General features: G+C 39.1%; 1 protein-coding gene across 1 annotated transcript; it reads right to left on the reverse strand.

Moving 5' to 3' along the window:
* Positions 1 to 1,904: 1,904 nt before the first annotated feature.
* On the reverse strand, positions 1,905 to 21,642 carry LOC142964829 (importin subunit alpha-6-like). The gene is made up of 10 exons (XM_076105368.1): positions 21,573 to 21,642; positions 20,265 to 20,422; positions 19,412 to 19,513; positions 19,161 to 19,260; positions 18,531 to 18,625; positions 14,305 to 14,436; positions 7,846 to 7,971; positions 7,629 to 7,756; positions 6,428 to 6,606; positions 1,905 to 3,438 (listed from the first exon to the last, which is right to left on the reverse strand). Exons 1-10 carry the CDS (start codon positions 21,640 to 21,642, stop codon positions 3,251 to 3,253), a joined length of 1,278 nt encoding a protein of 425 aa, XP_075961483.1. The 3' UTR covers positions 1,905 to 3,250.
* Positions 21,643 to 23,592: the final 1,950 nt, after the last annotated feature.

Below are 23,592 nucleotides of genomic sequence, written 5' to 3' on the forward strand. Positions count from 1 at the left end.
AGGACTGATGAGGGAGGTCACCAAGACACCTAGGACCACTCTGAAGGAGTTCAAAGCTGCAGTGGCTCAGATGGGAGAGAATGTACATACAGCAACCAGTCGAAGCTGTAAGGGAGAGTGGCAAAGAGAAAGACACTGTTGAACAAAGCTCATATGAAATCTCAACTGGAGTTCGCCCAAAGGCATGTGGGAGACTCCCAGGTCAATCGGAAGTGCTTTTTGGCCATTAGAAGATGCTATGTTTGGTGAACACCAACCCCTGCACATCACCACAAACACATCATCTCCACCGTGAAGCATGGTGGTGGCAGCATCATGCTCTGGGGATGCTTCTCAGCAGCAGGCCCTGGAAGGCTTGTAAAGGTAGAGGGGAACATGAATGCAGAAAAATATCGCCAAATCCTGGTGGATAATCTGACTCAGTCTGCAAGAGAACTACGACTTGGGAGAAGATTTATTCTCCAGCAAGACAACGACCCCAAGCATACAGCAAAAGCTCCACAGAATGGTTCAAAGACAAAAAGGTGAATGTTCTGGAGTGGCCAAGTCAAAGCCCAGACCTCAATCCAATCCAGAATTTGTGGCTGGACTTGAAAAGAGCTGTTCACGCCCGATCCCTGAGCAACCTGACAGAGCTTGAGCTGATTTGAAGAAGAATGGAGAAAAATCTTAGTGTCCAGATGTGCCAGCCTGAGTGAGACACATCCACACACTCAGTGCTGTGATGGCAGCCAAAGGTGCATTTACTAAATACTGACCTGAAGGGGGTGAATACTTATGCAATCATTTACTTTACCTTATATATTTTTAATTAATTGATATTATTTTGTAAAAATCTGTTTTCACTTTGATATTGCAATTTCTTGTCAAAAATTATATTGACCATGATTTCATGTATAAAAGCAACAAAAAGGTGAAACATCCAAGGAGGTGAATACTTTTTATAGGCATTGAATGCTTCATGACACAGCCAGGTCTCAGTAAGACAAAATAAATGATCGTAAATCATTCACTATCAAGACTTTAGATGAGAAAGATCTTATATTTAAGAGTCCACATTAAATTATCCTATTATCTTGCACTGTTGTGGTGGTGTTATTTTGTATAACTCGTCTTCTGCTTACCTTTGATCTGATTAATTTAAGGGTCAGACACAGTCTCTATGGGGTTCTGGGTGGGGAACTGCTCTAATGGAAGTAAGACTGCATCTCTGCCTTCTGGTCTGTCATGTTTTAATCCCACAATAATCTCAGTCAGATTTCTAGATATGAGATCCGCACCATTCAAAGTGGGATAATGTATTTTCTCTTAATCAGACCAGGTCTTCCCCAGACAGTCTGCCAAGTATCTACAAAGCCCACATCCACCATTATTAAATTTCCTCTGACAACAGCCAAGCACTTTCCGTCCAATCTTTTCAATCTCAATACAACAGTAAATATGACAGTCAAGGAGTATGGTTTCTATCCAACAGATTCATTTATTACTTCTCGTTACACAATCAAGTGTGCATCGCCACACTAAAGAGCCTCATTACAGACAGCCTGACTGTCAGATCTCTGTGATCCAGTGAACCACACTGTGGCTGCATACAGTAATTTCTTCCTGTCCTGCGGCTGGAGTTCTAACACACAATGTCTACTGAGAGCCACAACAAAGCAAATTCATTTCCAAACAAGAAAAAACTAAAACATGACCAAAACCTAAAAAAGTTTTATTCAATCATACAAACCAGAAATAATTGGAAAATATACACAATTACATTTTGAATTACTTTGATGTAATTCCTACATTAAAAATATTTTCCATTCCATGTCAATTTAGATTAGATTGCATTTAAGGTGCTCCACCAATTAATATTGATGTACTAAAATGTGGATTTATCAGACTCACGGGTTCATGGGTAGAGCCAATAGGAGGAAACCCCCACTGTGCTTTAATCTTCAGACTTCATCCACAAAAGCAGAACATGGAATGTTCCAGGAGAGTTTACAGGCCGGCAGGAAGAAGAAGGGATGAAAAGGATTTACCATCGCACAAACTCAAAATCTGAAAGAAAATATTCATGATTGAATGTGTTTGATGTAAATGTCTGCTATACAACTATTATCCATTTCACATAATTATAGGTTGACTTCATGTCACATTACTCAAATTACAGTTAAGGGGTAAAAAACAACTGTGCTTCAACCAAAAAATCAGAACATAAGAAAATCAAAATCAAAGCGTGAAGGTTCAGAGGAAACAAACCTCAAAATAAAACAAACTGTAAAGGGTCAACCCTGAAATGGGCACAATAAGGAGGAGCAGCGATGGAATGGAACTATTACTGCATATCAGACAGAAAGCATAATTACATTTCACACCCTCCCATAGCCACTTACTTTTTTTACACTTTCTCATATGTTTATACGATATATAAAGTCTACCAATCCCCTCAAATCAGGATAATTGCAGGCCGAAAATATTATTTTAAATACGAGTGTGAAATTAGAAAACTCAAAAATCTCATTTAACTTGCAAGATTGTTGCACACACTAACATTGACAACACATGATTTTCCCTGATACTGCTTTCTGAAATAAAGAACATTTAAAATAAGGAGCATAAACAATAGTGAACAGCTAACACTGTTTCAAATAACAAACTAACTTGGGCCAGTTGGCCGCTTACATAATCCAGGAAGCCGCTGCCTTCAATCAGAGCTGAGGGTGGAGAAGACAAAGAGGAGCTCCTCCACAGTTGGGGCTTTCCTTTCCTTCCTTCCTTCCTTTCTTGTTAACTTTTTTCTGAGAAGGGGCAGTTTGCACATTTAAAAAGGGATATGGATGCTTAATTGGAGATACCAGTTTCTAAGTGTATCACAAATAACATTAACATAATTTAGAACGATAACACACAGGAAGTCAAAGGAACATCATACGAAAGAAAAAAGGAGACTCCTTCAAAATGAGTTGGCTTTCTACGGCATAGACATGGGATAGAAGCAGCAAAGCTGAGCCCTCCATTCAGACTCCCACAGTCTCAAACAGCAACAGCCAAATCTGCTCTTACTTTTGATCTCCATATTCACAAGTCTCTCTCTGTCTCTCAAGATAAGGTGTTGTTGTGTGGGCTTAGTAGAAGTGAAGGTCTGGGGAGGAGTTGATCCAGCAGAGACATGGTTGGTCCCAGAAGAGTTCGCAAGCCACTGTCTCTAGCAGAGGTTTAGACACCAGGGAGAAGAAAGTGCTGTGGGGGTGAGGTGGGGTTAGAGCTGAAAACTCTCCATGGGTCCCTCCTGTTGCTGGAAGACGAACTGGCCTTGACTTTGGTCCACCTGTGGAGCCAGGCTGGCATCCTCCTCCTCCACACCAAAGTAGTGTTCAATCAGGTCAAAGGCCTTTTGGTAGATCTCCAGGTTCTCGTGGCTCTGCAGGAACTCAATCTTGTCCAGGCCTGAAGAAGTGCACCCACACATACACAGCTCATTCTATTTCTATATTACACTTAACACAACTAAGTGGCAAAGGTACGACAGGATTGACTGAACTGTAGAGTGAGTAATGCCACAACTGTGTCTGAAGCACAAGGCTTTAAAAACAGAATATTTTGAGAAGAATTACATTCTATGGAAGCTACGGTGCACATAGATGATAATGTAGAGGCGATGAACTTTGCTACATTTTTGTGTCACTGCTTACAACAAACAGTGAAGTTGATGGACAAGGTTCCCTGATGTCAAATTTTTGATGTTACTATCAATTTTTGATGTTCCCTTTGTTGCTGTTGTTTACCTTATTCTTTATGAAAATTTAAAAAAAATGCACTACTGGTTTTTTTTTATCATGTATTTCTTGTGTAGCAAATGGGCTACAGCATCAACAAATCCAATCAGAAAGCATTTGACAATGTAAACTGCAGCAAAAGATCCATCATTACGTTTAATAATACGAAAGATCCCTAATCCTCATTATGTCCTTATGGCTAAATATATAACAGGCAGAAATATCCATGCCATTGAATATATATAGTGGGTATATAGCCAGTCACGTATGAGCTGCTGATGGCAAATATACTGTCCATTCTAATTAACTTGTCTAGTTGTTTCAAGCGGGTTGTTGCATTTGTATTCTTGTAGCAAGCAGATGGTTCTGTTGGTCAGCTGGTAGATAGTAGTTAATTGGTGTAAATATTTAGTAAGTACTAATATGCCGTAAGAACGTTAGAAGTGGTTCTGTGGTGCAACCAGCTTTAATTTAGTTAAGCGTAAATTTTGACTTTAGTAAACTCTTCCTTTATAACTAAGTTTGAACTGTCAAACAGCTAGTGCAACTGGCTCCTGTAACTATCCATTACATGAAAGGATGTGCTAATATATTAATATATACTCCTTACACAGCTGTCACCATTTGTGTAAGGAGTTTCATTTTATGTGAGAAGAATGTGGGTGGTGACACAGGTTCCTTAAATTCAATTCAATTTCATTTAAATGTATTTATATAACGTAAAATCTTACCAATCATAATCAGAAAGTATCTGGAGACACTTTTCATACAGAGCAGGTCAAGGCCGTACTACTTTACAGAGAGCCAACATACCCCCATGAGCAGGCATAGGGCGGCAGTGGGAAAAAAACAACCTTGGACAGAACCGAGCTCTGGGTAGACAGTTATCTGTCTTGACCGGTTGGGTTGGGAGGGACGGACAATAACACTACAGCTACAATATTAATAGAAAAATGACAATTAACAATGATAAGTAAATATGTCTTGTGTAAATACATTAAGAGAGTCAGGTTGACTTTAAATTAAATAAATGCAATTTATGGTGCATTAACAGTAGGGGTGTCAATTTGATTCGATTTTTAATTGAAACTTTTTTTAAGCACTGTCAATTTGAGACTACGACTTCGCCATATGGTCAAAATGAAATCCTCGATTTAATGTGCAATAACAATATATTTCACCAGACAACTGTGAAACAACATAAAGAAGATCCATTAGTTGGCAGGAGGGTACTTTACAACAGCTTGAGTTTCTCAGAGCTTACGACGTACACTTGAATGCACCACGAAATCCTGCTGGTTGCCCACATTCTTTACCATACAAAACGATGTAGACACAATCAATTTTAAGTGGAAATAACACGACCATGGTCAAAATCATCAATCATGAGCGTTTGGTGAAGGGGGGGTTTAGAGACTGGTTGCTGCAGCCTACAAACAGCTTTATTGATTACATGTCTCACTGGGAAGGCAAAATGTTGCCACACCGTTTGCCTTCGGGGAAGCATGAGGGTCTTGCAGTTCTGTTGCTTCTCCATCATCTCTGACTCAGCCAGTGGCCTTGGTGTCTGGAAAAGCAACCGGTAAGCTAGCTGTGTCGTTTTTCAAGTGTGCTTTTTTTTTTTACGCACACAAGTAAGCAGGGGGGAGAGAATTAAAAACTGGGACAATCGCGAATCCTGCTTTTGAAATAAAAACTGGGACACCCCTAATTTAATTATTAGGGGTGCATAACGTCCGAGTGGAAATCATTTGAAGACATCAAACCTCAGACCTTTGACCTTTAAGGTGCTTGGGAGCATTTTTGGTTCTGTTTAAATGTATATTATGTGAAATAGTCAGTCATTTCCATAAAAAGGTTTTAACATTGATTCAACTTTTCTTAATGATGAAAGAACTTAAAACATTAAATTCAGGAGACATTCTAGCTGTTCAATTATGTTGTCAATTCATACTTTCAATCGATTTGTGTGATATGTGTCAAAAAGTAAAAACTTTATCAGTTACTGTATTATTTATTTAGTTATCAGTACATGTTTCAACCAGAGACTGTATTTAGCAAGACAACACTTAATTCAGGCTAGTGTAATATTGGACTCTTAGATTTATTATTTGCTCAAAAGAGTTGTTCTTTGTCTCTTAGTGGAGCTTCATATTACTGCTTTTAATAATCATCACGGTCTCTGAACATATGAGACATCCTGGTTTTAAACTGCCCGTAGGAAGAATGATCCTATAAGAGTCTGTTCATTATTGGTTAAAGACTCTGGTCTCTCTGACCACTCTACTCTTTTGGAGAACGTCATGTGAAATAACTTCTCTGATTCACGTATTCTTTGTGCTCTTTCCTCGTCTCCCCCGTGTGTGTAAATCTCACTCGAGTCGGGAAACTTATCAGAAAACACATATTTGATTGGCTGAGCAGCATCACGTCATGTGACTTACAACGCATGTGATTGGTCGGTGTGTTTCCTGGACCGCTGAGCGAGTGCTGTAAAGGCTGCGCCGGTTAAAATAGAAGCACTCCATCAAAATGTAATAATTCTCAGTTATCAATCGGTTTTAGGTCGAGGGTCCGGACCCGGACCGCGGTCTGCCTATTAGTGACCCCTGGTGTAGGGTGTTTGCATGTTAGTTGTGTGATGTGTGGCTGAGCTGTACCATAAGCCTCCTCTATGTGAGCACAGTATGGGTTGATGCCTGTTCCATTCCGTTTGGCCTCCTGTTCTCCCAGTTTGAGTATGTTCTCCAGGCCATTCAGAGACACCTGCACGATCTTTGAGTCCATCACTGTCAGCAGGTCACACATGGGTTTGATGGCATTCAGAGACACCAAATACCTGTCCACACAAAGAGAAATGTTAATCAAATAAACTATTTAAATTCATATTCAATATATTTGTAATGAACTGATTGTTTTATGTTTTGGTTCGTGTAACTATTTTAAAGAACTGTGAGGAACTTTAAACTGGTTTTAAAACAGTCTCAGTTTAATACTGACGACTATATGACCTACAGAAGTAAACGAGACCATCAAAGACAAGATTGATTATTTCTACATAGTTATTCTTAATGCTTGTCTTGGGGCCACCAAAATCAGATGAAATCATTCACCAGAAACTCCTTCAGCTCAGACTCCTGCAGGGCCTCCAGCAGAGACCAGTCCACCAGGGACAGACCCAGAGGCCAAATCCCAATGTCCCCCCTTACGGACTCACGGACTTTGGGGCGTGCTCCCGCGAAGTCCGTGAGGGTTTAGGGATGTCCCACTGTCAAATCGTCAAGCGTTTGAGGGCGCTCTCGCAGACATTTTGAGCCCTTTCCGTAAGTCAGCATGATATGCTGACTTAGCCTAAGGGAATTACCCACAAATCATTGCAATGTGACGTTAAACACGGGGTAACCAGTGGACCCATGGAGACGTAAAAAAAAAGGAAAACAAAGAGGACGGCTCACGTGTGTTCAGCCTGTCATATAAAATTTACTCAGAAACATTAAGGATTAAAGATGGAACAAAAAATAAACATGAAATCAGAGGATATTTATTTATTTATTCATCAAATATTTGATTTTGTCATTGAAGCTGTTTTGACAAAATGAGTAAATAGATTACATGAAGTTACCTCATCTTGTGAGGAAAGAGCCTGAAGACGTTCAAATCAGGGAGTACAAAGTATAAAATAAATACACACAATTATACATCATATTTATTGTCGTTTTCATTGTAACATGATATGTTACAGCAAAGTGCTGTCCCATTCCTATTTACACCATCTCAGGTGACGTCAGTAAGTCCTTGAGGGTTCAGGGTTTGGGGGGGACATTGGGATTTAGCCAGAGTGTTAAAGTCTGGTTAACATACCTTATCTGTGCAGGAGTGCCCCCAGAGGTGGTGTTAGTAATAGTCCACGCTGCCTCTCTCCTTGTGCGGAACTCAGCCTTCTGAAGGATCTCAATCAGTACTGGGAAGATGTTGCCGTCAATGACATTCTGACAAGACAGGAACCGTCAGCTCCACTGACGCAGAACAGCAGCTATTCTTCAGACAACACATATAACCCAAGTGAAGCAGCCTTTACCTGAATTTGAGCTCTGTTTCCTGCTGTGATGTTTGACACAGTCCAGCACGCCTCTTTCTTGATGGACTCTTTGGGACTGCTGAGGAGGTGGAGTAAACACGGCAGTACTGAGCAGTTCAAGATAACCTGAGATGACAAACATACATAAGATGGCTACATTTAATACTGTATTTGATCTCTTACAAATGAATCATTGAAGAAATAAAGTGAGGGAACCAGTGTCTACAGTAATTGTAGTGATTGAGCCTCTACCTGAGTCTGGATGTCATCTCCTGTTACAATGTTGCCTGAGTTTGTTCCACTGACAAACTCAGAAGGACCACAATCTCCAAACACGAAATCACCTCCTAGTAAGCTACTTACGGTGTCTGGGCTAGTTAGATTATTGTGTTTATTATCTTCTTGCTTAAGTTACTGTCATTTTTATAACGTGGTGTATGCTCAATAATCGCCGAGATTAACGACCGAGATCATTAATGCTGTGTATTTCAATATTGCTACAATCCAGTGGCGGGCTGTGCATTTTATACCTGGGCCTTCACTGCTGTCCTCATTATGACGCCACAGCTAAGGTTATTATTTGTTTTGTGTAAAAATGAAGCTCAACACCTATAAATGGGTCATTGACAAATAAGGCTTCTAAAAAGGTAATTTTAAAAATTATCTTCAAAATGGATGTAATGCATATTTTTGTGTCTGGAAAAATGTGGTGAAACAAGTCTAAGTTGTGAACCAACTTTTCATAGTATTTTAAATCGTTAACAGTATTTTTTAACTTCACAGGCTAAAAAATGTCAGGTGGCGCAACCACATATTTATAAAAAAAGATATATTTTCCTAATATTTAAGTATCCCTTAGAGCAGTGGTTCTCAAACTGTGGGGCGCGCCCCTCTAGTGGGGCGCGGTGGTATTACAGGTGGGGTGCAGGGGGAAATGCAGAATTTTTTTAATTTTTTTTATTAATTAATAAATACATGGCGAAATGCCTGTACTTTCGTGTAAATGTTTACGTTATGCCGTTAACAGGTTACGCTTGCGCATGCGCGACGGCCATGATCCTTGGCAACTCACATGTGTGGCTTAGTGTTCAAAATGAAGAGACATTTGGCAGGCGGGAACAGAAAAGCAACCGCAAGCGATGCATCCGAGACGAACAGCAAGCAGCCAAGAAGAAAATATGAGGACGCCTATCTTGCTCTGGGTTTCACAGTGAACGCGGTAGGAGATGAGGAGAGACCAGTCTGTGTTTTATGTCTGAAAACTCTAGCTGCGGATAGTATGAAACCCAACAAATTAAAAAGACACTTGGAGACATTACAGCCCACTCACGTCAATAAGCCACTGGAGTTCTTTCAGAGGAAACTTGATGAATACTGCAAGCAAAATGCAGTGTAAAACTCTTTATAGCCAAATATTTGAACTTGTTTTGTTTAGTTTTTCACAGGTTGCACTTTATTGTTATCTTGAAAAGATGTTTAGTGCAAAACAGGTTAATTGCAGCCAATTGCAATAAGCTATTTTTTGCCAAATTGTAGTTATTTTTTGCACAGATATAACTTTATTTGCATTGTTCTAACAAAGTGATTGCACATTTTATTAGTTTTTGTCTGATGGAACAATCTGGTTTACTTAAAAGTGATTGCAAGTTTCTTTATTCTATTATTTGAAAAAGCACAGACGGAGGAGTCACAAAATGTTATTTCAATAAAAATTCAACATAGACCATTTTGTTACAATTTTGTTGGGGCATGAACATTTTTCTTCCTCCAAAGTGAGGCGCGACAGAAAAAGTTTGAGAACCACTGCCTTAGAGTGTCTACTGTGTCTAACACATCGTATTTTGTGGTTGTGTTTTATATATATACAATAATTTATCATAATTGCGTTCTCTTGGCCAGATATTTAGTATATTTAACTTTTGATTTTACATTTAAACAGAGAAACATAATAATACAAATATACAAATGAATACATTCAGTACAATAGTTCTTCACATCATATTAAGCAAAAAACATTTCCCTTTAACCTATTATTCATTTCTTTAAATTAATATTTTACCTGGTCGCACCACCATGACATTTATCAGTTGTGCCACCTGACAATATTAGTAATCACAGGAAATATGCAGACAATTTGCATTTTTTTTTCAAATACAACATGCTTTTAGTTAACAGACTCTTTTTAAGTAAAAGAAGTAAATATTTCATAGTAATCATGTTTAGCACATAACTGGAATAGGCAAAACCACAGTCGCTTCCACCTGGGGTGTTGCAGCTTCTACCTCATTGTAGCAGCGTTTTGCACACACTCCATACATGACTTGTTGTCTGCTCCCTGCGTCGTGCTGGTTTTGCTTTACTTGACAGTGGCATCCTTAATAGTTAAAAAATATTCATTAATATCATAAAAAATAGTTTGAAAGTGTAGAATATCGTTAACTTAACACTGTTAAAGTTTTGAAAAAAATTGTAAATAATGTTAGAGCTTTAAATATAATATCATAGAGTAACATTCTTTGCAGTTGCACCACCTGCCTTACTGGTTGTGCCACCTGACTTTTGCAACTGATTTCAAAATAAACAGGCATCTACTAGGACACTAGCATTAGCTTTTGTTCTTGCTAACAACTTCATACATATACATTTTAAATAGAATAAAGACATTTATGATAAAATAACATTTTTCTAGTTTTACATTGGTTGTACCGCCCCGACATGGAAAGTGAACCACTCTACCTATAAGTTGAAAGTAGCTGTTTTTATCAATATTCAAATTACTTACTCGTTTTCTGAGATACTGAATTTGGGATTTTCTTTAGTTGTCAGTTATAATCATCAAAATTAAAAGAAATAAACATTTGAAATATATCAGTCTGTGTGTAATGAATGAATATAATAGACAAGTTTCACTTTTTGAATGGAATTAGTGAAATAAATCAACTTTTTGATGATATTCTAATTATATGACCAGCACCTGTATATAATCAAAAGTTACGAAAAGCTTATTGATATCTCATTACATTTAAGAATATATGGACCAATGAACTTCATAGGGGCGTGGCCTTCTACAGCAATATATATAACTTCAAAACCATATGGCCTATCATCACAAACTCTGTAGTATATGTTCACAATGTGTCCTGTAACATACATTTCATCGTTTTCAGGCATTTTACTTTAACGAACTCCTCCCACAGAATTTAAGTGATCGACTTCAAATGTGGTCAAGATGATCTTGAGACTTTAATGATGAAAAGTTGCTAAAATGGTCTACTGACATTGAACGACCTTCGTTTTATGTGGCGCCCATGTCATGCACATTTCGTGCCGTTTGCCATGAAAGAGGAAGTTGTTGTAACTCCAAGGTACTTTATTCAATCTGCCCCAAACTTGTTATGCATGATGCTGGTCCAGGCTTGAGCACATTTCCATGCCAACATTTTCACAAAGTCATAGCGCCACCTACTGGCAAAAGGAAATGACAGGTTTTATACTTTGATGTACTCCGACTAGGAAGTTGCCCAGATCAGTCTCAAATTTGGTAAGCTAAGCCGTAAGAAATTGATAATGCTTCATCATGAATATTGTGAGTTGTCGTTAAACGCTGTTGCCGTGGCAATGCGTCATCCGCCATAAAAAATGAAGCTTATTTTTCTGTGGCTTAGGATGCTCAACAAGCCTTGGAACTTTGCACAGGTGTAAAGTGATGGAAATAAATATTTCATATGGCTTTTTGGCTTAACCCTTTCAAATTGCCTCGATAGTGCCCCCTACAAATTTTCAAAAATGCAGCCCCAGTGCTACGTTTGACCTACATGTATGCAGTTTGGTAGGCACATGTATCACATGAAGACTTAAAAAAAAAGTGTCTTGGGACCATGCTCTAAAATTAACGGGAAGTCGTCCATTTAGATTTTCGTGTGAATTTTCCCATGATTTCTAGTCGCTATACTTTAACGAACTCCTCCTAGGGACTTTGTCAGATCCACTTCAAATTTGGTCAGTATAATCTAAAGACCGTTGCTATTAAATGTTACTCAAAGCTTTACGTTTGATGGAATGGCGTAGCCGTGGCAGCCATTTTAAGTGATTCGCCGTTAAACAAGCTGACTCCACAAAATGCAGCCCCAGCGCTACGTTTGACCTACATGTATGAAATTTGGTAGGAACATGCACCACATGAAGACTTAAAAAAAACTGTTTTGGGACAATGCTCTAAAATTAACAGGAAGTCAGCCATTTTCATTTTTGAGTGAATTTTCTCTTGATTTCTAGTCGCTATACTTTAACGAACTCCTCATAGAGACTTTGTCAGATCCTTTTCAAATTTGGTCAGTATAATCTAAAGACCTTTGGAGAATTTTATTTTAAAAGAGCTTTAAAATGTAGCATTCTGGTGTACTCTGAGAAGAAAATTAAGTAAGACATTTATTATTCTGTTATTAATCAGTATTTCAGCTCTATTATTATTAACCTTTATTTAGACAAAATCCATTGAGACAGAGTTCTCCTTTTCAAAAGTTTGTCATAAAAACACAGATAGCAAGAGTAGCGAGAACCATCGCCTGTACAAAATAAAAGTGATTCGTTTTTATTGAACCCTGTTACTGTACGGCTTCATATTAACTTCCACTGTTACTGTAAATCTGTTAGAATGATGGCCTATCTTCTATTTGCAATTAATATACATTCAATCCAGTTCAATTATTTAAATTAAAATGATAATCAACTCTTGCTAAAGTAGTTTATCAAGAGTAAAATATTAGCTGTGATCTATACACACCTCTGCATTAGCAACCCGCTGAAATGAAGGTACAGGCACCTTAACACTCATTACTTCAGGGCCCTTGGGAGCAACAGCACGTGGGACTGTTGGGACTGTTAGTACACTGGCTGTGGTCATACAGTGAACAGTGTCTGGCAGTGTGATGAGAGGGCATGTGAGCCCTTGTTGCTGTAGTTTATCTCCTTGGAGCAGATGCTGCATTTAGCATGCCCTGCCTTATCAATGTATTTAAAAATACTGTCACAGCAGGAAGCTGTACTCACGTCTGTTTAGACCTCCACCTTTATCCAGGCCCAGCTCCACTCACATCTCAGCTCTGCGTCAAGCTGCGCTACACAAACAGCCTCCTCTCCCTGAAGCTCTTTGACCACATCATCTCATCAGTATCTGGGCCTCATCATCGTGGTCATAAAAGTTATCACCACGAAATCGCCTCATTCTACTTTGAGTTAAAAAAAAAAAACTGCAACCAGATCCGCTGTTTTTCCGGTTAAACATTAACGAGTGACCGCGTGAACTGAACCGGAACACGGGGGGGGGCATGTTTCTTTGCGTTACATTTTTTCCTCCTAAATCACGATCTTCTTCTTTTCGTTTCACTGAAGCGTGATGGTTATATGACAGTTTCCCATTTCTTTACACAGTCCTTTGCATTTTTATTGAACACTGCAAGGTCTTTTGAGTTGCAAGGGTTGGGTAGTAGAGGGCAGACAAGGCAATGCTCCATAGTATGGTCTGCTTCTCCACATTCACATGTGGTTGGGCCAGCCTTGTAGCCCCATCTGACCAGAGCAGCCTTTGATCGTCCCATTCTTGTTCTGAGGCAGTTTAGTGTTTTCCATTGAGCCCATGTTGCTTCTAGGCCAGGGGGAAGGTTTTCACTAAATCGCGATGATGACGAACGTTAACAGTCGACAAAGTTCTGCATGCAGTGGACGTTAACTTAACCCAGCACGTCTGAACGGTAACGGAACATAACGTAACTTAAACTGTAACGGAGGGAAATGAAGACGGTGTAGACATCTTAACGCTGATTGGCCAAGACTCTACACGTGAAAGATGTTCTATTGCGAAGATCACGACGTCACCTTTTCTCCTCGTCTCACTCCAATCTGGCTGACCAGTTGACCCCCACCCCCAACAAAAAATAAAAACTCTATGGATCTACACGATTCACGTGGATGACATGTTTTGATTCAAAATGACGAATTTCGCGGACAAGCGACAAGTTTGCAGGTATGTATTTTAAAGAGCAGCTGTCTGTGATTACTTTGTGGATGTGTATTGTGATAATAGCTGATATGTGGTCTGTTGCTCGAACTTAAACCTCTTTCACTCTGAATGTAGAATAGTACTTTGACTACTGACATTGTGAATGAACACTAATTATGAGACTTAGTTTATCATTTGGTTATTGGTCCCTGTTTGCAGGGTGGTGCCCCGTTATTATAATTTTATTATAATAATTTTACTGACTAATAATTATATTGATGTAGATATTTTAGTTTTCTTAAATGCTGATAACTCAAACACGCTCCTTTTTGTTTCCAACAACTGCCTGCACTGAACCGTGACCCTCGAACTGTGATAGTTCGGTATGAATACACAAACCGTTAAATCCCTAACAATGACATTTACAGCCGTGTCTAATTTGTTGTGTTGTAGGCTCTCACCTGTTCCTGGACGTCCTCGTAGTCAGAGTTCAGCAACTCAATGAAAGTGGGAACAGCTCCCGTTTCAATCACCGCCTTGGTGTGCAAGAAGGTACCTGAGACGATGTTGGTTAGCGCCCAGGCTGCCTCAAACTATTGGAAAGAAAGCAATGGATCAAGCAATATGGAACATTGTACATTTTTTACTGCTGAAGTGACAATGAGAGATAAAAAAAGATTCTTTCACTGGTGCAAGTTATTTTTGGTAGGGCCATTTGAGAAGCAGCAGGGACCATTCGGTGCTGGCACTTTCTTTACAAAAACAATAGGTTACTCACTGTGGTGGAACAATTATTTTACCTGCTGTTGAGTCTTTTTCAAGCTGAAATTAAGAATATTGTCAAACAGAACTTTTCTTTTAAAAGTATTTATTCTCCGGCCAGAGAAGAGGCACAGTTACACGGAGTCACTCAGACTCCGTAGAAGTGTGCACTACACATTACAATTCATACAGAGTTATAAAGAGAGTGATCAAAGGTGGGGGCCTGTGTACTGGAACATCCTGTTTCATCCCATGCAGGCCGTGCTGTTAAAGAAGTATAAGAGGTACTTTATCTGTGTAACAACAGACACACAGATGCATATGTGTTATCCTTAAGGCATAGAACATGGGAATATACAATAGGTCAGGGGTATTCAATTAAATTTCCAAAAAGGTCCAGATTGAGAAAATCTCCTCGTGCAAAGGTCCGGAACACTACAATAATATCTAACTTGCACTATTCAGTGCCATATACATCTGTATATATATATATACACACACACACAGATGTATATGGCACTAGTAGTAGTAACAACGTCTCTGTGTAATCAACAGCTGTCAAATCAAATAAAGAAAGTACACATCAATTATATTTTAACAATTATTATTCTCAGTTTTCAAATTTAACTGGATGGATTATAAATAATACATAAATAAATGTTCTTCTCATTTCAAGTAAAATAATGGCTGGATTAAAGAATAACTGACATAACAGAAAGCTTATGAAAAATGTGCATCTTTAAAATAAAGTAATTCATTTTAGAAAAATCTATTTCACTGAATTGTCCTGCAGCTTTAAATTCACTTCATTCAGGAGTGAAGTGATGTCAATTAAAAAAGCCACAATATTATATTCTCATCTTCTAGAAAGATAAATTCGTGTTCAGGGACTTTATGTGTGGTTATTAAACCACTTGATTCAGCTCTATTCTCTCTGTTTACATCATTGTTGGACAGTGAATTAATGTTAGGATTCTGATCATATTGGGCTCTTAGGTTTATTTTCTGTCTTCTTTTCAGATGTGAGTGGGTAAGTTTGCTCAAAATGAGACATACTGGTTTTAAACTGCCTGTGGGAAGAATTCACTTAAACGAGTCTGTCCATTCTTGGTTAAAGGCTCTGGACTCTGAATATTTTTCTCTTTTAGGAGATCGTCTTGTGAAATGACTTCTCCAACTCACGTAATAATGTTCCTGCTCTGCGATATTTTTCCTCGTCCCCTATGCATCTCAAATTTGTTCAGCGAAATCTCAAGATTGTTGGGATGCTGTGACGAGCGAGGAAGCTGTAGTAACTTGAATTTACTTATTCCAATCTGCCCAAAATTGCACATGCTGGGGTCTAGGCCTGAAGACATCTACACACCCATATTGAGTTATAGTCATAGCGTCACCTACTGGACAGGAAATCCGCCTCATGTGACAAAGATCATACGATTTACAAGAAATTGACATGGTGTGATCTACAGATGATATAAAGCAACATGATGTCAAAATAGTGTGTGTGATCTATAGCGCCACATAGTGAACACAGAAAGTGGTGTAAAATCTGCAATATGTAATTTCCAGCGCCATGCATCTAACTAGCACCCTCACTGTCTGCCGGTAAAAAAAAGCCCAGCCGTGTCATCCAGCGTCGAGCAATGGCATATTTGAGGGGCTTGGTATGCACGGAAAATTTAAACTCCTTTTTGAGGCCGTTGATCTACTCGAAAACGAAACTTGGTGCACACATCAAAACCTGTGAACATTGGGGAGAAGATTTAGGGCTTGGGTTCATGCGTGTTTAGCTTGCGTCATAGCGCCTCTTAATGTCTGGAAGGCCTTAGTTGAGACATAGTCACCCAGATATTCTTGAAATGTTGTACACACATCAGCCTCATGATTTCAAACACATTTGCCATCGGCATTAATTAGCTCCGCCCAACAGGAAGTTGGCCATTTTGAATTTCTGGTTGGTATAACCCTCCTCCTAATGGGACACTTAAATGCGAAGGATTAGTCCATACCTCTGACGATGTTGGGATTTTTTAGGTATAGAACTTTTCGAAACTTCTCCTGGAGCAAAATCTCAAGATGTTCGATATGCTAAATTGCAGAGCTTATGGGTTTTCATTAAACGGCGTTGCTGTGGCATGGCAGGAAAGTTTTGCCATGACACTGATTTGCTGATTTCCAAATGTTCCAAACTTTGGTCTGGTGCTCCACCATCTTTAGACTTTCGTTTGGGCATTCATAGAGTACATCCACACTACTCCGTTTCTAAACGTAAACTGAGTTTTCAAACAAAATCGATCTCCGTCCACACGGCATTTCAGCACCGTTTTCGAATTGATCTCCGTCTATACTAACACGCCTGAAAACGAATATCACGTGACTCTTCACGTACACTGGGCATCCACGTGGGTGTCGATGTAAACAGGAAGTAGATTGGTTGCTTAGTAAAAAAAAATACGACAGAGTAATAAAGTAGTCTTTAATAATGAAAGGTCGTGTTTGATACTTAAGATCTTCTCTAAAATCTTCCTCTATGAACTCAAACAGACACAGTTCGTGGAAAGTTTTAGAAGTTTTATTTTTCAGACTTAGTTAAAGCGCTGCAGGTCTTGTTCTATCTCTCTCTCACATATCAAATTTACTTTAAAATCAACACTTACACGTAACAGTTTGCTAGATTATGGGTCCATAAATGTGGTCAACACACGTCTCTCACTCGTTTCCTCGGTGTTGTTGTTGTCTGTTCTCACTCGTAGCTCTGCTGGTGGCTTAACTATCTGTCCTACTGAATAGCATTGACTGCTAACAGTGACTTCAGACGGCCGCTTCGTAGGGCCAATAACGCCAAACTGGAGAGCAATTCATGTTTTGTTCCTTTATAGTTTAAGTGTGTGGACTTCACAATATTTGTGCAGAACAAAATAAGCATTAATAAGAACAGGAAAGTCCTCAGTTTTGTGTCCATCACCCTCCCTAAAGCCGCTAACCGTGACTTCAGACGGCCGCTCCATAGGTCTGATAACGCCGCTGGACACGCCGCTCACTGATCGCTCAAAACAGCTGCTTCCTCCGTAATAATGCAGACTTTAACTGAACAACAGCTGCTAGTAAAGACAACAAGGTCAACTCTAATCAGTTGTCCATGTTAAATTAACCTGGTAGTCGATCGGTATTCAATGTTGTCGTTTGTGAGCTTCCGGGTAAGGGTCACGCGATAGACGTGACGAATCAGGGAAGGACACGTCATGACTGCTAAGAACCAATCAAGTAGAGAACGCGGGTGTGGGTGTCATCGTTTCTAATCGTAGCCATCCACACGAAAACGCAACCGCGGACTTTTCAAACTTATCCGACCTCGGGAGCGTTTTCCAACTTATCTGTTTACGGTGCTCTAAAACTCCGGTGTAGTGTGGACGCTCAGTGTAAACGTAGCAAAACATATGCGTTTTCAAATGGAAACAGAGCAATATGGACATGGCCTTAACTTCTCTCTTTTCGAATCCTGCATGGCCCTGCAGTCTCATGCCCTTTTATGGGGATTGATAGAGCGTTTACCTATGCAGGTTAGGACCAACTGGCACACACCTTCAATTTACGAGGACAATGGAATTCACTATTATAAGAACACGGGTACGAACAATTCTGCGGTTAAAAAGCACGTCGTAAATTAATTGAAATGCACAGTATAAATAAAGCTGCCTTCAGAGGTATTGCTTGCAGAACTTGGCACTCATGAGCACACAGCTTCTTTTTTTTTCTCAGTAAGGCTGCCTCCTGTTCGGAAACTTTCTGGCTCCCCCAACCCCCTTATGTGCGGAAATGTTACTGAACCTCCACAAGGAGAAGGGAGGGAGAATCCTGACCTACATACAAAACTGATTTCAGCTCATCAAACAACAGGCCTTGTGCTGTGTTGTGAAGCTCTTACCTTCAGTGTGCAATTTTCACTCCTCTTAAGGAACTCCACAAAACGAATCACAACACCAGGAGTGGAAATTACCTCATCTATGGGTGGATTGGGCTCTGCACAGAAAAACAGAACAGATCTCATTGATGGCAGGATTGAAAGAAGGCAGTATTTCTCATCAACTAATGTACAAAAAGAGATTAGAAGTCAGTGTACCCCTTTGTCCGGGATAGAAAGTGTACATTTAAGTGGATTTAACATCAAATTGCAATATAATATTGACACAATTAGATTTATATAGCCCAATATCACAAATTTGCCTGAAGGGGCTTTAGTTAGTCACCCAATCTTTATGTAGTCCTCAAAAATATCAAGATCTCTTGCATTGCATCTGTTTTTCATTACTTTCATTTAAAAGTTTCATATTTAGTGTTTAATGTCGTGGTGTTTTTGCAGAGTTTCTTTGTCAAACAGTCTGTTCAGTTGTGATGAAGTGAGAATCTCAAAAGTTGGCTCAGTTTAATCGCTATTATATTAATCAGTGACAAAGTGGTACAACAGATGCTGAAATAAAGCTGTGAGATGATTACTTAAACTTCAGATCAAATAAATGATGTAAATAAATCTAAATTCAGGAGATGCAACACAAACCTTTGGAGAGTAATTTCCTAAATTTTTGTGTAGCAATTAGCTGCTGGTCTGGGTCTCCGGAGAAAATCATCCGAATCATATCTGGAGTTATGACCTCATCCTGCATAAATATCAAAACCTGATAAATATTCAAGATCATAATCATGTTCAGATTGTAGCCAAGTACAGAAAAAGAGCCAAGATTGATAACTTTGATATTGGGACTTAAGCTATGAATAGCAGGACACAACACAACAGTAGTAAACACTTACACCTGCAACAGGTACCGTGGAGCTGATGTCTGGATCCTGGATTGGATATTCCAGCATTGACTCATTATTTAAAGGTGCACATACATTTCTCCTTTTGAACAGCTGTGGGCACAGAGTCAAGGTCACATGATTAAACAGCTGTTTTTATTTAGCACCTTGGCTTGATGAACAGACCAGTGAACACAACAGTACATAAACAAATGCAGAAAAGTTGAATCTTAATTGAGACCATTTAAGGCCCTGAATTATGAAAACACGATGTAAAGCATTTTAAGATTTTTCACAGACTTTTAGACACTTGAATGAATACAAGTAGTTTGATTTATACAAGGCCAATACACCGATGTCACTTCCCAAGCAGAAAACTAAAGACAGCAGTAATCTGTCTGACATGTTATTGTAATACTTTTCAAGCACACACATACTGAATATAAACTCACTAGCATTGTGGGGAACCAAATGCCCCAAATCTGAAATACCCCACTGTTGATGTTTTGAGTCATAGCTGTGAAAGTTTTGATTTTCAAAAATATTACATTTGGGCATTTAAGGTTGCTTTAACAAATGTGGAAAGCCTTTCTTTAATGCACTGTTTCAAACTTCAAATTTAATGTACAAGGGGTTTTAATCAAGTAATTCAAGATGAGACAGAGAAAAAAGAAACTAATCAGATGATGATTGCTTCGAGCTGATGCACATTCGGTTTTGCCCACAGTGAGGAAGAGGACCCTTTATCTGTGCCGGTGTTTTGTTTCTTTGATCTCTAACACTAAAGTGCACCCAATACACTATTCAATATTTGGAGCTGTGTGTGCTGCCACTTTCCATCATATCAAGATGAGACAGAGTTTACCTGCTCTTCTCTTTTCTGTTTGCGTAGCTGGATTCCTTCCTCCTCTCTCCTTCGACGCATCTCCTGAGGATTCAACGCTTTGTTCTTATAGCTTTTCATCCTGTAGTTGTCTTTTCCTGGACTCGCCAATGTGTCTGTGTCAGGGTGAAGAACACTCACTCACCATACCAAGTAGCTATCTTCCATCCGCAGTCAATGGGTAGATAGACAAAATACAAAATGCAATACTAACTATAATGTGTACCAATCCCATAGTCATATCTCTGTCATACAACCAGCCCTACGCATTATAAGACCATGACAAGCTGTCTTTCCTGGATCAGGTCCGATACAGGGTTTGTGAAGAATCAGCCAATCACTGGAGCGAGTCCAGAGAAAAACAAATCAGAGATCCAGAGCAGCAAAAATGGCAATTTTCTAACAACGGACTGTTCTTAAATACATACATGTTTGTCTGGCAGGAAAGATCAACATGTTATATAAAATGCAGTGGAGAGTATGTGAAAACATATTGTATCAGTATAATATTGTCAATGTTTTACAAAGTTATATAGTGCAAATTAATGACAGCAAGCCAAGTAATTAAATACAAACACAATCCCATCCTAATTATTCAAGACGGAGCAAATACTACACCACCGGACCACTACTACAGTGGTCAGCAGGACTGGACCCAACGTCCCTGCCACACTCCTTCACTAAGAAGCAGGTGTTTGATTGAGCCACACATCTCTATCTGATAAATAGCTACTTGGTAGCCACTAGCTACTACCACTGATGTAGAAGAACAAAGCTACAATCTCTAACTTTCCCATCTAACGCCTCGCGTCAACAGCACCTTACGCCACTTCCGTCACCTGTCTGCAGCTTCTTCTTTCTTCTTCTTCTTTTTTGAGGTTTATTGGCGGTTGGCAAACAATGAATTGGTGCATTATCGCCACCAACTGGTATGGAGTGTGGATCAGGCTATCTAGTACTTATATGACAATTAAAAGAAAATAGAAACAAAACAAAAACAAAACAACGGGCTCATATTTTCTTAATAATATTAATGAATCTAAGATATTGAAATAATAATTGATAACACTCACTTTTTGAGTTATTTTGCAGAATATCCACTATATCCAATCGTACCTTCATCCTGCCGAGGTCTCTAATCAGCTGCCCTCTTTCCTGCTCATATTTCTGACATTGCACAATAACATGTTCTATTGTTTCCTCCTGCCCACAATAGTCGCATTTTCCTGTTTCGTGTTTACCTATTTTCTGAAGCATACCATGTATGTCCAAATCTAAGCCTGATATCACCGCTTCCTCTCTCCTGTTCCTTCCTGCACATCTCATGTCTCCCACTTTCCTCTGAACTCGGTAACACCATCGTCCTTTCCTGTCTTCTTCCCATTGCTTCTGCCACCTTTCCTTCAACCTCTGTTTAATGATACTTTTTGTTTCTGATTTACTGAAGCTGACTGCAACATTAGTACAGCTATTTTTTGTGGCCTCTTTTGCAGCTTTATCTGCCTTTTCATTTCCTTTGACCCCGATATGTGCTGGTACCCATAGGAATATGACTGTCAGACCCATCATTTGAATTCTGTGTAATGTTTGTTGTATTTCTATAAGGATGTCTGGTCTACTGTCTGAATGGCTGTTCTGTAAGCTGGCTAATGATGAGCTTGAGTAAAAACGGAGTAGTGTGGACATGGCCTCGTCTGAACAAATGATTGCCCTCAATGGTCTTGTGTCCTCTATTCACTGTAGTGCTAACATTATTGCCAGCATTTCCCCTGTGTACACTGATAGTCCCTCAGTGATCGTTTCACCTATTTTAATATTAAATTCTGGAACAATAAATGCCAATCCTATCTTGTTTCCTAAATTCTTTGATGCATCTGTGAAAACCTGGATATAACTGTGGTAACTGTCGATATGTGCCTGTATTGTATGCCAATTGAAATGATCCGCTCTACCGTTGTTCTTCTTTTTTAATAATGTAAAGTCTACCTTTGCCTTTGTCTTTGTCTTATCTACTGAAAATGTACCTTCTTCTACCTTCAAAATGGCTCTGTCAATTTCACTGAACACATCATTTATCATGATGAAGAATAGTAATGGACTGACAATACCTTCCGGTGTTACATTTTCAATACCAAACTTTCCCGAATAGTTCTTTCCTACTCTGACTTCTATACATCTTTTTAATAAAAAATCCTTTATCCATCTATACCAGGGGTCACCAACCTTTTTTAAACCGAGAGCTACTTCAAGGGTACCGAGTAGTACGTAGGGCTACTTATTTGATACAAACTTCCTGCATAACAAAGTTGCACAGATCACCTTAATAATAATAATATATGTGAAGAGACTGTTTGATCGCATGTCAGTTAATTATTCCTCACAATAATTATTAAGAATGATTTCCACAACAATGATGGTATAGCTACACATATATATTTAAACATGCAACTTTTATTTCTGTTAATCTGTTTCAACATTTGAAAGTCAGAGGTATCACATCTCTGATATTTTTGTATCATCACATGATTAAACCTTACTTTTGCACATAGCGCCTGCTGGTGAATGATGCAGTGGTAATGTAGACATTTTGCGAAGTCTGGGTCACCTTTGCATTGCGCAATGAAGCCGCATGCCGGCCCGTCATCGCGGGAGCCCCGTCTGTTGTCACCGACACCAGCTTTTCCAATGGTACCTTTTTCTCCACGAAGAAACTAGTAACCAGTCTCGTCTATAGCCGAGCGGGGGATCCAACCCTCCGAGGCGCGCGAGCGTCTTCGGGCGCCCGCGTTCAAACCTCTAGCCTGGGCCTTTTCGATCGGATTATCGACTTATCGAGAAAATACCTTTTATTACACTTCAAATATTCATTTATTAGATATTTTCTCAATTCAAATATATGAGTTTTAATTTGAATTGCCACAGTACAAATGTCTAATTTTCAGTGTGGGTGGAGTCAACGATGTCCTCAACACATATATGTCAGTCATTGTCTGGACTTATTAAGAAAATAGTTTTTATTACACTTCAAATATTCATTTATTAGATATTTTCTCGATTCAAATGTATGAGTTTTAATTTGAAATATCTCTTAATTGGTACAGTAAAAATGTCTAATATTCAGTATGGGTGGAGTCAACGATGTCCTCAACACATACATATCAGTCATTTTCTGGAATTATTGAGAAAAATATTTTTGTAGCACCTTAAATATTGTGATATTACCCATTTTTGTCCTGAACATATATGCATTAGTCGTTGTGTGGAATTATTGAGAAAAACATTTTTATAGCACCTTAACTTCCAGCAACCC

The sequence above is a fragment of the Anarhichas minor genome, unplaced genomic scaffold, assembly GCF_050575085.1.
Source record: "Anarhichas minor isolate MPS153535 unplaced genomic scaffold, ASM5057508v1 ptg000032l, whole genome shotgun sequence".
Lineage (NCBI taxonomy): Eukaryota > Metazoa > Chordata > Actinopteri > Perciformes > Anarhichadidae > Anarhichas > Anarhichas minor.